This window comes from Cryptotermes secundus, unplaced genomic scaffold (genome assembly GCF_002891405.2).
Source record: "Cryptotermes secundus unplaced genomic scaffold, Csec_1.0 scaffold634, whole genome shotgun sequence".
Lineage (NCBI taxonomy): Eukaryota > Metazoa > Arthropoda > Insecta > Blattodea > Kalotermitidae > Cryptotermes > Cryptotermes secundus.
In genome coordinates, this window is record NW_019737091.1 from 568,860 (window position 1) to 588,902 (window position 20,043).

The 20,043-nt window shown below is 40.7% G+C and overlaps 1 protein-coding gene across 6 annotated transcripts in view; it reads left to right on the forward strand.

Moving 5' to 3' along the window:
* Positions 1–18,943, forward strand: part of LOC111870149 (neuroendocrine convertase 1) — a 94,602-nt gene extending 75,659 nt beyond the window's left edge. For all 6 annotated transcript variants that reach the window (XM_023862199.2, XM_023862194.2, XM_023862195.2 and 3 more), the window contains 3 exons: positions 662–793; positions 14,914–15,038; positions 18,812–18,943. In XM_023862199.2, coding sequence (XP_023717967.1) covers positions 662–793; positions 14,914–15,038; positions 18,812–18,860 — 306 coding nt within the window. In that variant the 3' untranslated portion in view covers positions 18,861–18,943. The remainder of the gene's footprint in view (positions 1–661; positions 794–14,913; positions 15,039–18,811) is intronic.
* The last annotated feature ends 1,100 nt before the right edge of the window (positions 18,944–20,043 follow it).

Here is a 20,043-nt window from a genome sequence, read left to right on the forward strand (position 1 = left end):
CTCGAAACCACCCCCTTGTCTGAAATTTTTCTTCTGCGCATTCAAGGTTACTCTTGACCTTGTTCGAAGTTACGTGAGGCTTGTTTTACATTATGTTCATTTTCTTCATGCTTAGTTCTAAGTAACGAATGTCATTTGTTGATTTACGTTCAACCAGTGCAGATAGCTTTACACTGATAATCAATCATACAGTCAGCCTCAACAGGTGTATGTATGAAACGGTATTAAAGTGACGATAGTAGAGCTGTAGGAGTCTTAGAGATGTCACAGCGCAGATTTGGAGTGATTTATGTGGAAATTAGCCAGCGGATCCAGGTACCTTGATTACGATCTGAGCTCACGGAAACCAACATTTGTAGATCAAATTCCGGATCTAATATTCAGAACGGCTTACTGAGTTATTACTCTCCGAGTTATTAAAATGCTGATGTATTTCATCTATTTCAGTGCAGTTTAAAATATACACCATGGCTCAGCAGTCAAAGTAATAAGTAGCATTGTGTTTAACGGTAATGAAAACGGAGGTTGTGTATATGTATACTTCTTATGGGATTTGAAATCGTAACTAGAGTTTCCAGTCATGTCCTCCGCAGCACAGTTAGACTGTGAAAATTATTTGTTAGTATATAAAGTTTTTTTGTTTTTTTTTTTTTTTGCACAGGTTGGTCCGGAAAGCAACAGGGGTCATCTGGGTTCCTTCACACTCGTTTTACATGGGACCAAGGAACGGCCAGCATATCTGGACAACGGACCACGCCGATATAACCAAGACTACAATAGGGTGCATAAGAAAGTAGGTGACTACAAAGTTCTCGTTCTGTGAAATCTATTCTCGGAATTCGTAAACATTTTATCTGCATAGTGGAAAGAAAGTTGGAATAATGTTTATAAATACCTTTGATGAATGATAATGCCAAAAACCGTGCGGTTGAAAATATTTGGTCCCTAATGAAGAACCAATAAATAATATCAAGAATACTAAGGAAATAATTTTAATCTTTGGCTTACATTGAACTGAAAGCTAAGGTTACTGTGTGCTAGATTGTGTCATGGGGGGCTAATAATAAGTTCAAAATGTACGTCGCAACCAGAATACAAAATGCCAAATTTCATAGTTAAATAACACGTAAAATAACCCTTCAATAACAAATTCAGATAATGATGTTACATTCCACATATATCTCTGTCGTAAAAATAATTTCATTCCCTGTTTTATCCTGACAGGTTATTTTTCGAACAATTTTAAGTCAGAAAAGACGAATCGCCTCCGTCAATCTCATCAATTAAAATTAAGTACGTCATTACCTTAATTAATATAATTCAGTAACTCAGAGATTTAAAAACCTTTCTATGTAAATAAATGCTGAAACTCGGAACTCGTATCTTTATAAATACAAGAACTGCAATCAACTGAGACTATTTAATTTGTGGCATAATGAAGAGTTGTATCTTCTGGGGCGTAACGCCATGTAGTACGTTGATGTCATCCGTGTTTCGGAGAAATATATCGCCTCCATCTTCAAGGTTAAAAGTAAGCAAAGCGAGAAACCAGCACGAAGCAGGCGGCAACCAGAGCACTACTTGCTTGTCGTTTGATATACTCTTTAACCTTGAAAATTGAGGCGGCGATTTTCTCCGAAACGTCGGTTGACATTCGACGGACTACACGACGTTACATCGCAGAATACCTCAGATCCCATGTATGGGGTCACGGACAGCAGAGAACAATGAGAGAGACGTACGTATGCAAATGCAATGGGAATTCATATGTTAAAATCCTCTGCAGTCGCTTCAGCCAGCATTACGGAAAGGAAGGTTTGCGGGGGGCGCAGGTAGCTACCCTTGTAGATTGCAAAATTTCCATGGCGTAAATCGATCGACCCAAAGCATGTACCACATTCCAGGAACAAATTCTGCCAGGGGAAGAAGAATTTAATTAAAACATCCCTCATGGCATTTGGACACGAGTGCTTCCTGAGTTTACAATCTCACTATACAGCGAAACTACAAGAACTGTCATTCATATCCAAAGCAATCATTTCTAATTTGCATAAGTCATAGATTGTAACTGGTATTTTTCGTTTGTGATTCATAGATTATTCGGATTACAATCCATTAAACTAATTAACGAACAGGTTAGCCCAATTGATAACTCTTCCGAACTGCATTAAGGAGGTATATGATTGAAATGCAGCTGAGGCACCTGATATCTTTGTCAATTTATCTTAAGAGAGATAGAAATAAATTATTTCGTGTCAGAATATTTTATAGACTCTCAAGCGCCAAAGAAAGTGAGAAAGTTGGTCACGACGGCGGCCAGAGTTCGAGTCCTTGTAAGGTCATGTGAGATTTGTGGTGGACAAAGTGACATTGGGGCAGGTTATCTCCGAGTACTTCGGTCTCCTCTGCCAATTCTCATTCCACCGACTACTCCATATTCATCATCATCATAATCAATCATCCGGGACTGGTACAATAGGCCACTCAGTGACCGAGGTACCAAGTGGACTCAGTCTCATTCCACCCAAAGAAACTAAAAAATGGAAAAAAAAATAAGTTGGTCACGCGGTAAAACATCTGACTCGTATCTGTGTCCGGTTCAATTCTCAGGCAGATCACCGACTATTCTGATTGGTTTTCTTCGGTCCTTCGAACAAATTTCCGGAATAATGGGAAAACCACATATTAGGCCATAACACCTTCCTTTCAGATCCTTTTCAGTTCATTATTCACTGAACATTCAATGAGGGCCGCGCCATAGCTCAAGCGGTTAGTCGCTGGCTTCCCACCGCGGCGGCCCGGGTTCGATCCCGAGTCTGCTGAAGTAGGCTTTTGGTAGACAAAATGGCGCTGGGGCAGGTTTTCACCGAGTACTTCAGTTTCCCTTGCCAATCTCCATTCCACCAATTGCTCCACAATCACCCTCACCTATCATCTGGGGCTGGCACAATAGGCCAAGCGTGGCCGCAGTGCAAGGGACTTAGTCCCACCCCACTAGCAATAAAAAGAAAACATTCAATGATGTATAATCGGAGTTACAGTCAGTGTCGTAAATATAACTTCTAACTTCACGGAGCTCAGCCCTTTATGAGAAGCCGTCAATCTTGTAGGTACTCAAGAACTTCCCAACAATTTATGGAACCCGAAAATTCATTACCGTATTCACAACAACCCTCCACTTGTGTCTGTACACCATAGGATCTGTACTGTTGCTGCATGAAAATAAAGTGCATACTTGTTGGTCGCTTCTAGTACTAATTCTGACGGTAGGTATGTATAGTCTCTCTATCGTCAATCATAAATGCTTATTTAGAAGAACTTTCTTGAAACCTGTATTTTGCTTCTTTTTTTTTTTTTTATTACCGGATTGTGNTAAGAGAAATCGAGCCCCTACTAAATAAATAAATGAAAGCACTGTGGGAGAATATGTTAATTGTAGACCTACATCCTGTGTTTTTCTTCCGTTGTCACTGTCTCGCTTAATTTCTCTGTCACAGCGGACATCATCACTTACACAAATCACTTAATGTTTTATTGGATCTTCATGATACACGTCACAAGAACAAAATGTGGGAATTTAGGGTTATTCCACTAAGAGGTAATGAATATCCCAATATGTGCGTCACATATTGGGCGTTTTTGCAATAGAAGTGTTTCATTCATAAGTAATTTGAAGATTATTTTCTCTTATATTCTGAGTTATAGTGACAAATGGGACAGGAGATAAACACGATTGGTAGTTTCTCTACCTATCTATCTATCTATCTATCTACTTATCTGTCTATCTACTTATCTGTCTGTCTATCCATCTATCTACTTATCTGTCTACCTGTCTATCTATCTACTTATCTGTCTGACATTGTTCCTGTTGCATAGGGCATCCGTGAAACCGTTCGTTCCTTTTCAGTTTCTTAATTATAGATAGTAGGACTCCTCGGACGAGGATCAGCCCGTCGCGAGGCCGTTACCTGCACAGGACAATACAAACACAAAATAAACACAGAAATACATGCATGCCTTGATTGGGATTCGAACCCAAAATCCCAGTGTTCGAGCGAGTGAAGGCGTTTCATACCGTAAACCACGCAGCCACTGTGAGCGGCGGTGGGTAGGTTAAAATTTGGAAAATTCTCTACTACCTGTTTAAAAGTAAGGAGTTATTCTAGAAAGACTTAGAAAAGCCAGGAACACTTTCAGGATCGTCCATAAACCAACAGGGTTGAACTGGATATGGCTATAACGAAATGATAATTGTTCTTATCACTAATCTGACGTAGTCCCTGTGCTTACTTATTAAGCATCACGCCATGAAAATGCGTGGGGAAATAGAGTAAAGCCCCATGCATTCTCAGCCAATGTTAGATGGAGATGATTGTTCAACATCCTGCACCAGCCGCTTTACCCCAGGGAAAGTATCCATTGTATAGGAGGCTGTGGAACCCAGAGTCGAAGTAGACGCTATGGGAAAGGGAATACCTCGTTCCTGCCGGAAATCGTACACATATTTGCCGGCCGTCAGATCCGTAGCATAATGGCTGTACCAATTCATTAGTCTCGGCTTCTTGTTAAAGACAGCAACTAATTAAAACTCCGCTCTTGAACAAATTAAGTGCAGATTAAATTCTGTGATTGTTTGCTACCTCTCGGTTCATAATCTTCGTCTTCCAGTCTGCTAGATAAAAGCGTGAAGATTAAAATATTTCTGTATGACTATAATTTTACATGATGTTTCGTAGAGGGAAGAAACCCTATCTGTCTTATTAATAAAGAAAAACATGGGGGGTGTTAGAAAACAGGGTGTTGAGGAAAGGGTTTGGACTTAAGAGAGAAATGACAGGGAGCTGCAGAAAATTTGCATTATGAAACCATAATGTGTACTCCTTAATCGCCGGCAACGGTATCCGAGCGGTCTAAGGCATGTACTATCTTCGTTCCCTCGGAAACCGGGATCGTGGGTTCGAATCCCACTCAGGGCATGGATGTTTAGTTTGTGTGTGTGCGTTTTTCTGTGTTTGTGTACAGGTAGAGGCCTTGCGACGAGCTGATCACCCGCCCAAGGAGTCCTACCGTCTGTAAAAATGATCACTGAAACTGAGAAATCAGCCCTGTGCTCCAAAGCGGGAGCGAGAGGGAAAGAAACTCCTAAATCAGTATTCATCGGATGAAGAATTGAGGATGATGATGAAGGTATTATATGTGTCACGCATAAAAGAGACCAGATATACATAAAGAAAAATATTGTCTCTAAACCTTAAGGGAAAACTACTTACAAGTCCTGGAATAGGTTCCAGAATAATATCATAATGTACCTTAAGCAATGTGAGGAATTTAAACTGGTTTCATCTGGCTGGGGACAGAAACCAGTAGCGGACACTTGCAAACACAGTAATATATTCGCGATTATCGGATTTTTCGACTTCGTCCAATTTCCAGTATTCGCAACATTCGCTGGACCTGTTTACATTTTCATATAAAATGTTTTGAGACACCTACTTTTTCGGGTCCTTAAGAAAAGAGCTATAGTCACTGGACAATCGGTCCAGGAAGAGCTAACCTCAGTCACTCTACAATCGGTCCATTATCAATGAGTTAAGTTAGGCGTTGCAGTTCGAAACACGGTAGAATTAAGAATTTTCTCTTCTCCACTTCGTCCAGTCCTGCTCTGGGGTTCATCCAAACTCCTATCCACTGGATATCAGAGGCTATTCCCCGGGTCGTGAATCTGACCACCCACCTTCAGAAAGTGCCAAGGTGAAGAAAATATGGATCTCTACATCCACTCCCACATACGCCTTCATAGCGTAGTGCTTAATTAGTTAAGCACAAGGACAACTTTAAATATTTGAGCATGGATATTAGCTTGTTAGTCATAATTCCTTCTGTCGAGCTTCCTTGTTAAATTGGCGCTGTATAATATTAAAATCTTATTAATTAATTGTACTTGCTGTTCACACACGAAAGCACAGCGCAATGTTTTGCTCATATTGTCTTTCTGTGTGACAGGAATCCCAATGTTCTGTGAGGTGTCTTGTCCTGTTTTGCTCCGTGTATTGCAACATGCGTTTATGAGAGAGATAGCACGGTTTCACTGTCAGAATTCTGACATGCATTCATTCTAGCATCACATACATACGCTGGAAATTAAACAGAATTCGTATTCACGCTGGCAGGCCATCCATAGGCTCGCAATTTCTGAGAGGCCCGCTTAACCACCAACGTGGGTAGTCGTTGACACGCGGCGCGGCAAGCTACAGACAATCGAGAGGCAGTCCTCAGGCCGTGCTTCATTTGTTTTCCACCAACAGTCCGATTCACTTTGCTAGAACTCTGGGAGGACGTCAAAGAAGACAATGGATTTATTTTGATTTTTAAACAATAAATTTTCCACACAAATGGAATTTACCGAATCCTTTAATACAGCAATAAAATACGGCCATAGCTCCGACAGCCAATCCGTAAAGCCAAATTTATATTCATATTCGGAAAACTGAATTTCTATTCTTCCTTTAAGCAGTGTTTCCTAAAATCTCTTCATAGCAGACACAGATGGAGGAAACAAGGACAGTTTCTCAAAAGAAACAATGCTCTCGAGTATAAAATATCAGAGAAAACTTCATATCTTACATGGCGTACTAAGAAGTAACTAAGAAGTAGATGTTATTTTTCTTCATCGATATTATAGTGTTGATAGCTCAGTCGGTATAGTGACTAGGCTACAGGCTGGACGATGTAGAATTCAATGTTCGATATCCTGCATGAGCAAAATATTTGTATTTTCTACATCGCATCCAGATCGGTTCTGGGGCCTATTCAGCCTCCTTTTCAATAAATACTGGGAAGCCTATTTCTTAATCGGTAAATCGGACGGAGCCCGAAGTTAAAGACTGATTTCAACTAAAACCGACGTTAGTAATGTACGGTACTATATGTAGCTCCATTGCCCCATTTATCTTCATGCCAAAATGCTTACTTAGTACAGAAAAAAGCTCCAGTCACGTCGATCACACGTTTCAATAAGAGGATAAGCTTCAGAACTAATCATACACTCCGTGAGACATTGAGGAAAACTGGGCCGGTTAGAGATACTCAGCAGACGAAGCAGTGTGTGTGCAGCATCCCATGTGATTATGGCAGATGTTACATCGGTAAAACAAGCAGAACTTAAAAGGAGCACAAATGCAATCTGACTCAAGGTCTGCTCTAAAAATCAAAATTGGCCCAACATGCACACGAAGAAGGCCACAAAATGTTGGAAAGAAGAGAAGGTTTTGCAGACTGAATTGAAAAGGCAATACAAGGAATCCACCAACATGTATGTGGTTGCTCCTCCGATGAGTCAACCTAGCTTGCATATCTCTCTCGTCTGGACTGCCATTATTTCAGCAAAGGCTGAAAAGTACAAATCCGTCCAGTGTACATTTTGTGTGAAAATTGTGTTTTTATGTTGGTACCACACAGAGAATTTGTATCTTTAGTGATGACTTCTATTCTATTAGTATTCTGATTTTAACAACAATAGACGTGAAATAGAGCATGGATATGAGTGCAATGCCTCTTGTGTGTGGAGTTCTTTTAATTTTTTCTCATTCGTCTTAATTCTCGCAGATGGTTTATGCTGTGCTTGGTTTATATATCCTATCTTGTGCTGGTACTGGTGTTTGGAGATAGGGACTAGCTCTATCGGTTGGGCCCAACAGAGTATGTTCCACCTGAAGACGGAGTCTCCTAAACATTGTGTCTCAACTAAAAATTGGACGGTGGATAATGTCATCAAACTCAATAATTGTAATCCGCTGCGGTTTGAATGGACGTGTATTGAAGTGTAGTTTAGCTCGTTTTTGCAGAAACATTCGTGTTATTAAGGATGTACAAGTATGGCAGATCCATCGGCCCATCATGACTGCATCCAGTGGTGAGTGTGTATGACATTTCGGGGAGACATGTAAGGGAAAATGGGTTCTGTTGAAAGTAGCCTGTCTGCAATACGAGTCCCATCGTTGTAGTTAATTGAGGAGAGAACAATGGAATAAACGTACGGGATACATCGCGGTTTGTTCCACGAACAGCAGGGATTTGTGAAAGAGAAGGGTGAGCAATGTGTACATTTCATGTACTAATACAGAAAGCTTACCAGTAACGGTAACGGTAATCCGTTCTGAACAGATATGTGAGGTTCAGTGTTTCCCTCTCGCTCGTAAAAAAGCAATTATCTATTTATCTATGGCTCTACAGCCCTTGTTTCAGTTTCTTGATACTATAGACAGTCGGCAAGACACCTTAGACGGGGGATCAGCTGGGTAAGACACCCCTACCTACACACAGAATAAAATCACACAAACATCCATGGTTCAAGTGGGATTCGAACCCACGATCCCAGTGTTCGAGCGAGCGAAGACGGTTGATGCCTTAGACCGCACGGCAACTGTGACCGGCAACGGAACAATTAGTAATACCAAATGTGTATGAGGAACGCTAAAAGTTGGATCCTGATTAGGCCTTTTCCTGTCAGTGTTCATTACAAGCCTTCAGTAATTTTTTTCCTTCGCACTACAGCCCCGGTGGGCCTAGGCCTACCTCCATGAACCTCTCCGTTCACTTCGGTTTTTCTAGATCTTAGACACACGGTAGGACTCCTTGGGTGGGTGATCAGCTCGTCGCAAGGCCTCTACCTGTACACAGACACAGAAAAACGCACACACACAAACTAAACATCCATGCCCTGAGTGGGATTCGAACCCACGATCCCGGTTTCCAAGCGTGCGAAGACAGTACATGCCTTAGACCGCTCGGCTACCGTGACCGGCCCAGTATATTTACCCAGGTTAATTAAATGATCACCAGGTACTGGCACAGAGCCCATCACAAAAGGCATTCTTCAACCTCCAAGCTCCTATGTCTCAAGCAAGCGTCCAAATTCATTATTTCTTCTTGCTGCCTGGTAGTTCGTGCATTTTCCATTTTATACTCGTAAGTGTTAAAGTTAATTATTTTTATATACACATATTTTTCACCAAAGACTCTTGTATTTTAATAGCATTTCGTGGTCGAGAGAAGTACATATCTGCTCCTCATCTTTCAAGCGTCATATCGCATCTTCATGCCGTGAGACAGTAAAATATTGTAATGAGTTCCTCGGAAATCGTAATTGAGGTTGACTATGCTGGCGAAGGCCAGCAGCAATTTACCAGACCAGATGATCCATTTCAGTATCATAGTCAGCGCCACGAAAACCTCAAATCTTACACAGGTTAAATCGTATTTAGGAGAAATTCGTGCTTTAAAATGTTCTTCCTCTTATCATCGATTTTATCGTCACTTGATGAATGAGCAGTCAGAACAATAATGTCACACCATCGATCTTTAATACCATGCACGACATCCTGTCACTAACATGCACTCTTAACTGCTGGAACAACTCCAATATGTACGTAAACGACTGTCCCTTATTTACGATTGGCTTCCCCATTTCTATAGAGAAACTTGCTAATTCAGTACAATCCTTGTCTCAAATGACATGTACACTCACTACAGCTAATTCATACTTTGCTAATGTTCTTATCATATTTTTCAACGAACCTAACTCCTCAACATTCAGAGTGCTAATCGCCGGGAGTATTTTCCGTTCGCTGGGTCTTTCTAAAGAATCCGTTCAAGCCTGATGCCTTCTGTAACGTTTCGTTAGATTCTTGTATTTAAGCATTCTGTTGCATTTCTATTTCATTCACATAGAATATTAATCCCACAGTTCCGTCAACAATGCAACCACTTTATTCCATAAAATTACCAATTTTTTGACCAGTTGGGGCTGCAACATGTTGTAAAAAGTAAAAATTCTAAGGAATAAAGTGCTCGCATTGTTGGCGAAACTGTGGGATAAATATTCTAGAAGAATGTCATTAGATGTGGGATATTTTTTGCGATGAGGGATAATTATGCCCCGCCCAACCCTCCAAGTTGTAGCACTATTCTATATCGGTTGTGTGAAATTCCGTACTTAGTATAATTGCAGCTATCATTTATGCCTGAAAGTCATCTCATCCACCTAAATACCTGAGATTTCGCAATTTCGTCTTTATTTTTACAAACAGGTGCAACAAAAATTTTCCACGAAAATTTGCCTATTCCTCCAAATTTCAATTAGAATAAGTAAGTTTGCGGATACCATGACATAATATATTACCTCCTGGTTTACATCAATTGTACCTCATATTGAATTTCATCAATTCATAGCGATTTATAACATTCCTGTTTTTCAATAGCAGTTTCTGTAATACCACCTTGCACATCGAACCCTGAAATGACACTTAAAATTAATGCACTACAAAAAAGAAATAGGAGCCGAGATAGCGTAATCGGTATAGCAACTGTCTACGGACTGTACGACCGAGAGACTGGAGTTCGAGTCCCCCTAGAGTCTTCTTCACTTCGTCCAGACCGGCTCTGGTATCCACCCAAACTCCTATCCTATGTGTACCTGGTGTTTCTTTCTTCGGGGATAAAGCGGCCGGGGCGTGAAACTTACCACTCACCTCCAGTTAGTGCCAAGGTCAAGAATATATATATATATATATCCACTCCCCCATACGCCTTCATGGCGTAGTGCTTAATTAGTTAAGCACAGGGACAACTTTATCTTTACAGGAAAGAAATAATGAATTATTCTTATTTGCAATGAAATTAAGATTTCATAACCAAATAATATAACAGATGCAATATATTCAGTCAGCCATTGTGTCAGTTTCATCTTTACTACGTATTTTCAATCGTAGTACGAATTCCGTTGGAAATCTTATGAGTGAAGAAGAATTTCAAAGGTTAGCCAAAAGTTAAAAGAGTACAACACAGTACAGGAACTAGTGTGCAGTAACACTCGATGTTTCTGTTAAAGTCCCTCTGATGTGAATTCATTTGAATGCACGCCCAAGGGGGAGCTAATTAAACCCAGCAACATGTACTGCCCTGAGTGGCATACAAATATGAAGCCTCAAAGGCCTTGCTCTATCCGCTCAACCATCATCCCAATTGTAGCCGGGCATTTCATGTTTGAAATTCAGAACTACGATATAAAAACAAATGTTCCTCCTGTGTGTTCTCTGCATTAGCTCCATTTATTTTCTGGTTATAGCAACTTAACACTCTTGGCTTCCATTCAGAATTTCCATGCCAAGCTCCTGTATTTTTTTCTCGCTTTTTAATCGATTTACTTACGTCATTTCAGTTTCAGGTTGTTTAAAATTCAATTGGGCGGAGATTACATAATGTGAATAGGAAGGGATAAGGAAAAAGCTTACTTGAAGCAGGAGAGACTGAAAGAAACACTTTAAACATCTGCAAGTGCAGCCAATGTCAAGAATCGAACCTGAGACTCCCTGCCAGATAAGGAGTTCTGACCACTCAACCACGACTTTCGGATAAGCAGGGCGTTAGAAAAATTGTTACGGGCTTTAACGTTATATAGTACTGACTTAAATGAGCAAAAAGTCCCAGTGGATATGTGTCCTGAAACCAACGCCTGCTGAGATACGGCCAATGCTCGTTTGATCCCTACGGTACATACTCCATATTGTTCCTATGCATTTCAACACAGTTACCAACTCTTCGTCACGCAGAGGTGCGCGCTCTGTCGAAAATTCCTGGTTTCACTCAACTCTCCTGACATGCATTCTCTGCTCGTTGCTCTAATACGCCTAGGCCATTGATCGGCCCTGAATACACCAAAGAATTTATGTGTCCTCACAGCCAAAAATCCAGAGGATTACGGTCAGGAAATCGTGTAGGCAGCTGGCTGGGCCTCTTCGTGCTATCCATTGTTCACCGAAAGACTGGTTCAGGTGCTGCAGTACAATGTGGAGAACATGAATTGGTGTCCCATCACGCATGAAGCACCTGTGTTTTCGTTGATAAAGGGGCACATGTTCCAAGAGTTCTGTAAATCATTCACCAAAAAAATGATACATTGCACCGGTTAGTTTTTTAATTAAAACAACTGATCCTAAGTGTCATCCACCTAAGATACCAACTCCAGACAGTGACTCGCCCATATCCCAGCAGGCATTCATGTCTAGTTACATGCTGACTGGGACTTCTAATTTAAGCGAGTGTTATACCCCCTTAAAGAGTTTCACGGATATCTCATGCTCCAAAGGGAGCAACAGGAAGTTTGAGAATGAATACCCCCTTAAAGCCTATAGCCCCATTTTTAACGCTCTGTAGAAACAGAATGTGCAAAAATATCTCCCGTGTCCAGCCCGTGGGTGGCCCCTTTTACTGCGCATACATTCTCACTTCTGTCGCCATGTGCGGTAACCAGATTGGGGTGAATATTCGGGAAGCCAAATTCTACCCGCCGGTCATGGTAGCCGAGCGGTCTAAGGCATGTACTGTATTCGCTCGCTTGGAAACCGGGATCGTGGGTTCGAATCCCACTCAGGGCATGGATGTTTGTGTGCGTTTTTCTGTGTTTGTCTACAGGTAGAGGCCTTGCGACGAGCTGATCACTTGCCCAAGGAGTCCTACCGTATGTGTAAGATCTAGAAAAACCGAAGTGAACGGAGAAGTTCATGGAGGTAGGCCTAGGCCCACTGGGGTTGTAATGCCAAGGAAAAAAATCTATCCAGTCCCATCCCGCTGTTGCTGTGGCTCTGACTGCATGTCATTAAATTGTAGTGTTATTAGTGATTATTGAATTGAAGAAGTTACGGAAGGAGTTAGTCATGGTATATTCTAACTTAATATCTCAGAATTTGCTGGGCCACATGAGGAGAACAGCGATAAGCTCAGTCTGGGTATTCGTCCCGGCCACTTTCGAAGCGAACACGTCCCGAGTACAAGATAGCAACGTTACTGCATGATCTAACTCGCTGGATATTCTTTTATTTGATACGCAGTAATACAGGACCATTCTAACTGGGAGAATGAAAATGATCTGTAAGTGTACAGCAACAAAACAATGAATTTTTAATTTTAAAATATCCAGTTCGGACTTTGTCCCGCGTTTATATTTCATGAATGCCCTCACAGTCTCCGGAAAATGATGAGCCAATTGCTTAACACACAATACATGTACAAACTTTCTAGCTTTATAATAGGGTATTAGTTTTGTTTGGATGAATTGTAGAATATATGGAAAGGAACAGTTCAGAAATACTAAACCATTAATCGCCCTATAGACTGAAGAACACCACGAAACACTATCGGACCAAACTTCGAAAGCGGGAACCTCCCCAAATACGAAACAAGTGCTTCCACTCGACCCTACGTTCCGTGGCGCTCCACGCACATCGAAATATTTAGGGATGTTACAGTGATTACTGTTAGTAGTAGTAGTAGTATAGTAGTAAAATCAAAGATATAATCTTCTCAAATGCCGGTCACGGTAGCCGAGCGGTCTAAGGCATCTAGTGTCTTCACTCGCTTGGAAACCAGGATCCCACTCAGGGCATGGATGTTTAGTTTGTGTGTGTGTGTGTGTGTGTGTGTGTGTGCGTTTTTCTGTGTTTGTGTACAGGTAGAGGCCTTGCGACGAGCTGATCTCCCGCCCAAGGAGTCCTACCGAATGTGTAAGATCTAGAAAAACCGATGTGAACGGAGAAGTTCATGGAGGTAGGCTAAGCCCCACTGGGGCTGTAGTGCCAAGAAAAAAAAACTTCTCAAATATAAGTGACTTATCGACCTACTAGTGTAAACTTTGCCAATCTTGTGTAACTTTCAACAGCTATATTATTAAAACCTTGGAGAACGTCTGGATTCTGAACTCCACATAATCATCTTAGCTTTAAAGCACAATAGACCACTGTAGGTCCCGGTGCAAGGGCCGAGAAGGCCTACCCCTCATACATTCATTCATTCATCTTAGCTTTATATTTCCTCAGTGTATGAAACTGTTCCTTCTAGTACGCAGCATAACCTCCTCCTCTCCTCATCCTCCCGCTATCTATGCAGAATGTCTCGCAACAGGACGTCCGTAGCTCTACGGAGCGCGGTTGTACCTGAGAAGCTGATAATCAAACTGGACACTGAATTCCAGCCTACAGGCTTTCTTTACAGAATAACAGGAATGCCTTGTGTGGAGGTCGTGTCTGTCTGTATATGATCTACTATCAAGGTCTAAATGATTTCATAGATTTTCTTAAAATTCGGTATAGGATACTTCCATTGTCAATTGCCATACATTTCCGACTTTCATCTATACTGATTCACAGTACATCCTAGTTCAGTTTGATCCTTGCGTGTCATAAGCCATCTCAAAAGTTTTGTTCATATTCAATATAAGAGACTTCCGGCAATTTATAATCTCATACGTGTGTGGTGAAATTAATCCGAGCCCGGCTCCTCGCCTAGCCGGACTGCGAGCCAGACTCGTACGTGTATGGGCCGCCTAAGGCATGAACTGTCTTCGCCTGCTCGAACGCTGGGATCGTTGGTTCGAATCTAACTCAAGGATGTTTGTATCTTTTCCATTTATTCTACGTTGTTGTTCTGTGTGCAGGTAGCGGCCTTGCGACGGGCTGTTCCCCAGTCTAAGGAGTCCTACCGACTGTGTAGAATCAAAAAACTGAAAAAGCGGCCAAGGCCCAACAAAGGGCTGTAGAACCATAATAATTCAATTGAATTCTTTATTATTTATGTGCTGAGCCAACAGCCACAAGGCCAATTACAGACACAGCACAGTGTACATAAAAGTAATTTCATTATGGGCAATCACAACATAAAGTAAAAGACAAATTAAAGGCAAGCACTGGAGGAAAAACACATTAATCCATAGAAGGAAATAAGGAGACAAAGGAATAGTAGTAGTAGTAATCCCAATCCATGAAGTTTTGTTTGACTAGGATAAAAATGGTGTTTTGGTTGACTTCATGAAATGATTGAACGCTATAGATATATTCTTTCCTTGAACTGTTATCCCGACAGACTGCTTTCGACTACTCCGATGTAACAACACTAAACGAGGTTCGAAGTCTGAAAGGCGACGGTGAGTTGGAGTGGAACGACCTGATCGGGTTTCCTGTTGCCCTGCGGAAGGTAGATGCGCTCAGGTAAGGTTATCTGGGTCTTCTATTTACATCCACATCCCGAAATTTGAGTTCAGATCTAATTTACCCAACCAATCCACTTAGTGTTAGCGATCTACTTAACAACTGTAAGATTTGAGGCACTCTCGGCGATGACTATGGGATGTGATACCGTGTAGTCTCATATAAGTTTACTTATGTTTCGGAAGAATTTACTGCTTCTATTTTCAGGGCCGAAAAGTACGCCAAGCAAAGGATCAGAATGAGTAGAAGAAAGTACCCTTTTACATTACGACGCATCTCAAAAGAAAACACTCATTAGTAGACTTACGTCCGTAATTGAACACTGAGTCTCCTGCCTCTAATGATCCTAAAGAAGAAAACACGTGATTAATAACTGTGATGATTGTGAAATTAAAACGCCACAATTCCAACTATTCTTTACGTCATCTTGAATTTCATTTGTCTCGTAAGAAGATCGAGTTCCAAAATTAGTCGATAGCAACTCTCAGCTTGTCTTTCTTTCCCGGAACGAGAATTTGCCAAAGCACTGGAACTAATTTTTTTAGCATCTTCACCGAATTCAGTATGTGTTGTTCGTGTCTGGCCGGTTTAGACTCGTATAACTGCCATGCATGAAGTACAGGTAGAGAGGAGCTGTTAAAGTACTGTCAGATCCGACTAATCGGTTGAGGTATATCAGTTTCTCCTGTTGGAACCTATTCTTTTGTTACGACTTTTCTTTTTTCAAATTCGCATAGTGGGGGGCGGGGGGTTGAGTCCAACTGGGTCCACTCGGCACGGCGGCCACTGATTGGCCTATTGTAGCCTGCCCCGGGAGATTATGATGATGGAGAATGTGGTGGAATGAAGATTGTCAGGGGAACCCAAAGTGCTGGGAGAAAACCCACCCCAGTGCCACTTTGGCAACCACAAATCCCACTTGACCAGACCCGAGATCGAACCCGGGCCGCCTCGGTGGGAAGCCAGCGACTAACCGCTTGAGCTATGGCGCGGCATTTTGTTACTATTTACAAGTATCGCCTGTGTCGGAAGTCGCCATCAAGGGGCAGGATTTTGATTCAAAACAAATCTATTCATTTACAACATTGATATATAAAATAGATAAAAAATATTTCCTCCGTGGCCTTTAGACCACAAGCGAACTATACTGACCGAGAGACCGCCGCTTATCGGCAAAGTTAGTACCAGCTTTTGCGGATAGAGAGTGTTGCGTGGTCAGTTCAACGGATTCCCACGGCCGTTAATCTTGGTTTTCTAGACCGGAAGATAAAGAAAATATAAGTAATCCTTAAAAGTTAGCACGAGTAATAATACCTTGTTTCGATATTACATGGTCATCACTTAAGTGGGGTTTTAGGTGTCAATTATTTGCTTGACCTGACGTCCAAATTTATATTTATTTAAAATTTTATTTTAACATTTTAAAAAGTTGTTTTTATATAATTTATACGACTTCATTGAATATTTTTCTGTGTTTTCAAAGTTTATTTTATTTTGTAAGATTTGAGGCTTTCACGGCGGTGACTATGAAGAANTTATTTATTTATTTTGTTAGTTCCCTTCTTGTCTTATCATCTTTGTCATGCGTAGTAGTTATAAGTGACATCTTTGTACAGTAGCACTCAAGGTCTATTACAAGACAGCCTAATATCCCAACAATCCAGTAGAATTAAAGAGAATGGAGAGCATATAAATACAGCGCTTCCCCTGGCAGGTACTCGTATCTCCCGAACACAAGTCAAGTGTTAGTGGTAGAGCTAACTTGTTCGGCAATATAAATCCCACCCCACATGAGAAGCAATGTAGTGGCTCACTTGTTACGACGAGTTGGCTGATTAGAGATAGCATATCCAGTTGGAACCCAGCGCTCAGGCGGAATAAGGCGTAAGCCACTTGGTTTTCCTGATCGTAATTAAATATGCCTGTAGTTTCGCAGTTTGTTGATCTTGACTCGTGTGTTATTGACAGACTGCCAAAATACATTAAAAATTTCAATAAAATAAACCGATTTGTTATCCTGAAAGTTACAAAGAAATTTCGCTGCAATGTTTAAGCATAAATTCTAAGATATTTGTTTATTGTTGTGGGAAAATATCGAAGAACTTTCCATTAATTTCTCAGCCTTAATCCCTGGAAAAGAAGCAAATGACAAACTGGATTATAACAAATTAATATTAAGCTTTTGACTGAATATTGAATTTGTTGATCACTTATAAACACCACTCAGAACTACATGTAATCACAGCGATATCGCTATCCACACTACAAATAATTAGGACACGCTAAATCTTCTCAGTCTTAATTGGCCGTATCCTGGCAACGGATATACTACGTATAAGAGTCCCACATAAAGTCTTCAATCACACTAAATCTTGTCTTCTCAGGCCGACCTTCAAATCTGAACTGTCCTGTACTGATCTACCTGTCAGAGTCAGAATTACTTTACGGCTGGCGGTTTACCACCAAACGGTTCAGCTTGGCGCCAAGACCCTTGAGACTCATGACCAGTATTTTTTCAGCTGAACACTTACGGTTACAGTCCTTATGTAACATCCTCTCTGACGAGGTGATGGGTCTGTCGTTACAATTGTTGTTGGTCCTTGCCAGTGCAGTCATTCTCGAGTCGGAGCCCCGCGGGACTCCTGACAATATTTTACTCTCTCAGATTCGAGACCCCCTCCCTCTATTTACATCCCCCACGAATAGGGTGGTCATGTCATAATACTTTTGATACAACACAGAAACTATATCAAGGTTGTCTATAGTTGCCGATGATTTTAGGGCACTTTAATGTTGAAATATTCTTCGTTGCCTTCTTACGCATAAAATATCGTATATTTTATAACGTATATTAATTTATTGCGTGCAGTTCAACTACAAAACCTTGTGAAATCTATATAGCAGGTGCTGTGCTGGATTGGGCATTATGATGTTCATAATTTTAAGCTAAAACAAATAAATAAAAACCTTTTGTATTGACAAACGAATCATACTGAACACGTAAGAAATTAGAATATAATATCAAAAATATTGACTAAGAGTTTATCCGCTAAAAGCCAATGAGGAAAACACCTTTCCTGTACAAGAGCGAGGCTATACTTTCAATCTGGAAAGCAACTCGACCTTAAAAATATCTCCATTTCGCTACAGCCGGGATTTCTTCAGAATATCCATTAGTCAAACAATCAAATAAACAAAAGTTCACAGCAGTGTTTCTAGTTAACCATTGTAAATGTGTTAGTGGAATCTCTAAACGCTGGGATATGTCCTGCCAAAAGTAATGCGTTTACTGGTCTCGCAATTTCTGTTACAGTACGTTTCATATGTCATTATGAAGCTTCATCAGTTGGTATGGTACAAGCATCTGGCACCCGGTGGTGGAGATGCGGTTACTTCATATCTTCCTAAAACAAATATCTCGACAGATATTTTTAGTTTGTAAAGGTCACTCAGCATAGCTTCACAACAATATATGGAACAGAGTTAGTGTTGTTCTAACCTAATAAGTTTGAAACGGTTTGCAATGCAGTGATGTTTATATCGGGCTTAAGAAACTCGTACAGTTGTGATATTTATGTCAGTCTTCATAAATAAATTCAGGGACGATCGCATGGGCTGTTCTGTTCAATGCATGCAATTTGTGTGATATTCATTCTTCTTCTATTGCTTCCAGAAACAAACAAAAAAAACAAAGAAATAAAAATGTTATGTGATAAATGTTTTAATAATATTTCAGTGAATGATTTCTCTTCAATTTTACTTTTCTGTTGTAGGAAGTCCCGTTTGCGTGAGCGGCTGGAGGCTCTATTTGGGTCAACATAAACGTCAAGAACTCCGACGAAACATCAACAGAGGATTGCAAGGACAAATGCCGTGTTTATAAATAAAGATATTCATCAACGTAATGGGTTGTATTTACTTCCTGAAGACAGGAATGTCCAGCCGAAAGGCATTGCCGCCTCCTTGAACGTGCAACACAAAGGGGTGACCCTGTAACAGTTGTGGGTTTGAGAATAAAGCCCTGGGTATAATATTTAATGTAGTAACAATGACGTCACTGCATTTGAACTACATTTATATTTAAACGGCTACAATCGCAGTTTCTGCCGCATTTAGGAATCAATAGAACAGCATCAGTACACTTCGTCACGAGCTGTACCACTAATCCAGTGCGTGAAAGTAGCTGAAGCCCTCGTGAAAGCCAGCTGTTAATGGATCAGTTAAACTTTTCAGCATCTTATATATGTAAATGTCATTATTCTAATTAACAGTAAATAATCAGGAAATGAAAATTACTGTTTTCTGGGATGTGACAACATATGTTCTGGCTAACCGTCGCTTACATTGCAGAGGATCGCATTTTTCTCCGAATGTCGGTAACGATCTATCACATCTTAGAAGACAGGTTCTTCACATTCATCGGCAAGAGAATATAAAATTCTATGTTTAGTTTTCTTTCTATTAGGAAAGAAAGCATCAAAGCAAAAAGTATGCATCTTGTAATCTCTTTACAAATCACATTCATTACACATAATTTGCAGTGTCTGCAATAAATTTATGTGAGCAGTAGGTATAGGGTCGTGAATGATTATGTCCAGTGGATTGTCTCGTGTCCTCTTCTAGTGTTCACTTAATATTCATTGCAATGCTTCTTTCGTGTGGTGTTTCAATTTTCTTGTAGCTTCATTATATCTACATTCATCTTCGGGATGTCGCCTCATCTGCCATCTTCTTCTTACGTAGTTTTCGCTTTTCCTTAATATGGTCCTTGACTACCCCCGAGTGACCCGGTTATTTATCTTGAGGTTTGTCGTCTGGTGTTGCACCGGAAGCCATCTTTGGTATTGTATTGAACGGTGTACGTGTGGAATTCAACTTCTTCTCCATTAATATGTCTATTTTATTTTGTGATAATCCAGTCATTGTATTTATTGTGTCGTTGATTATTTTTAAAGTGTAGTTTAGTCTGTTAATGACGTGTTCCAGGAGGTTGGAGAAAACTGCA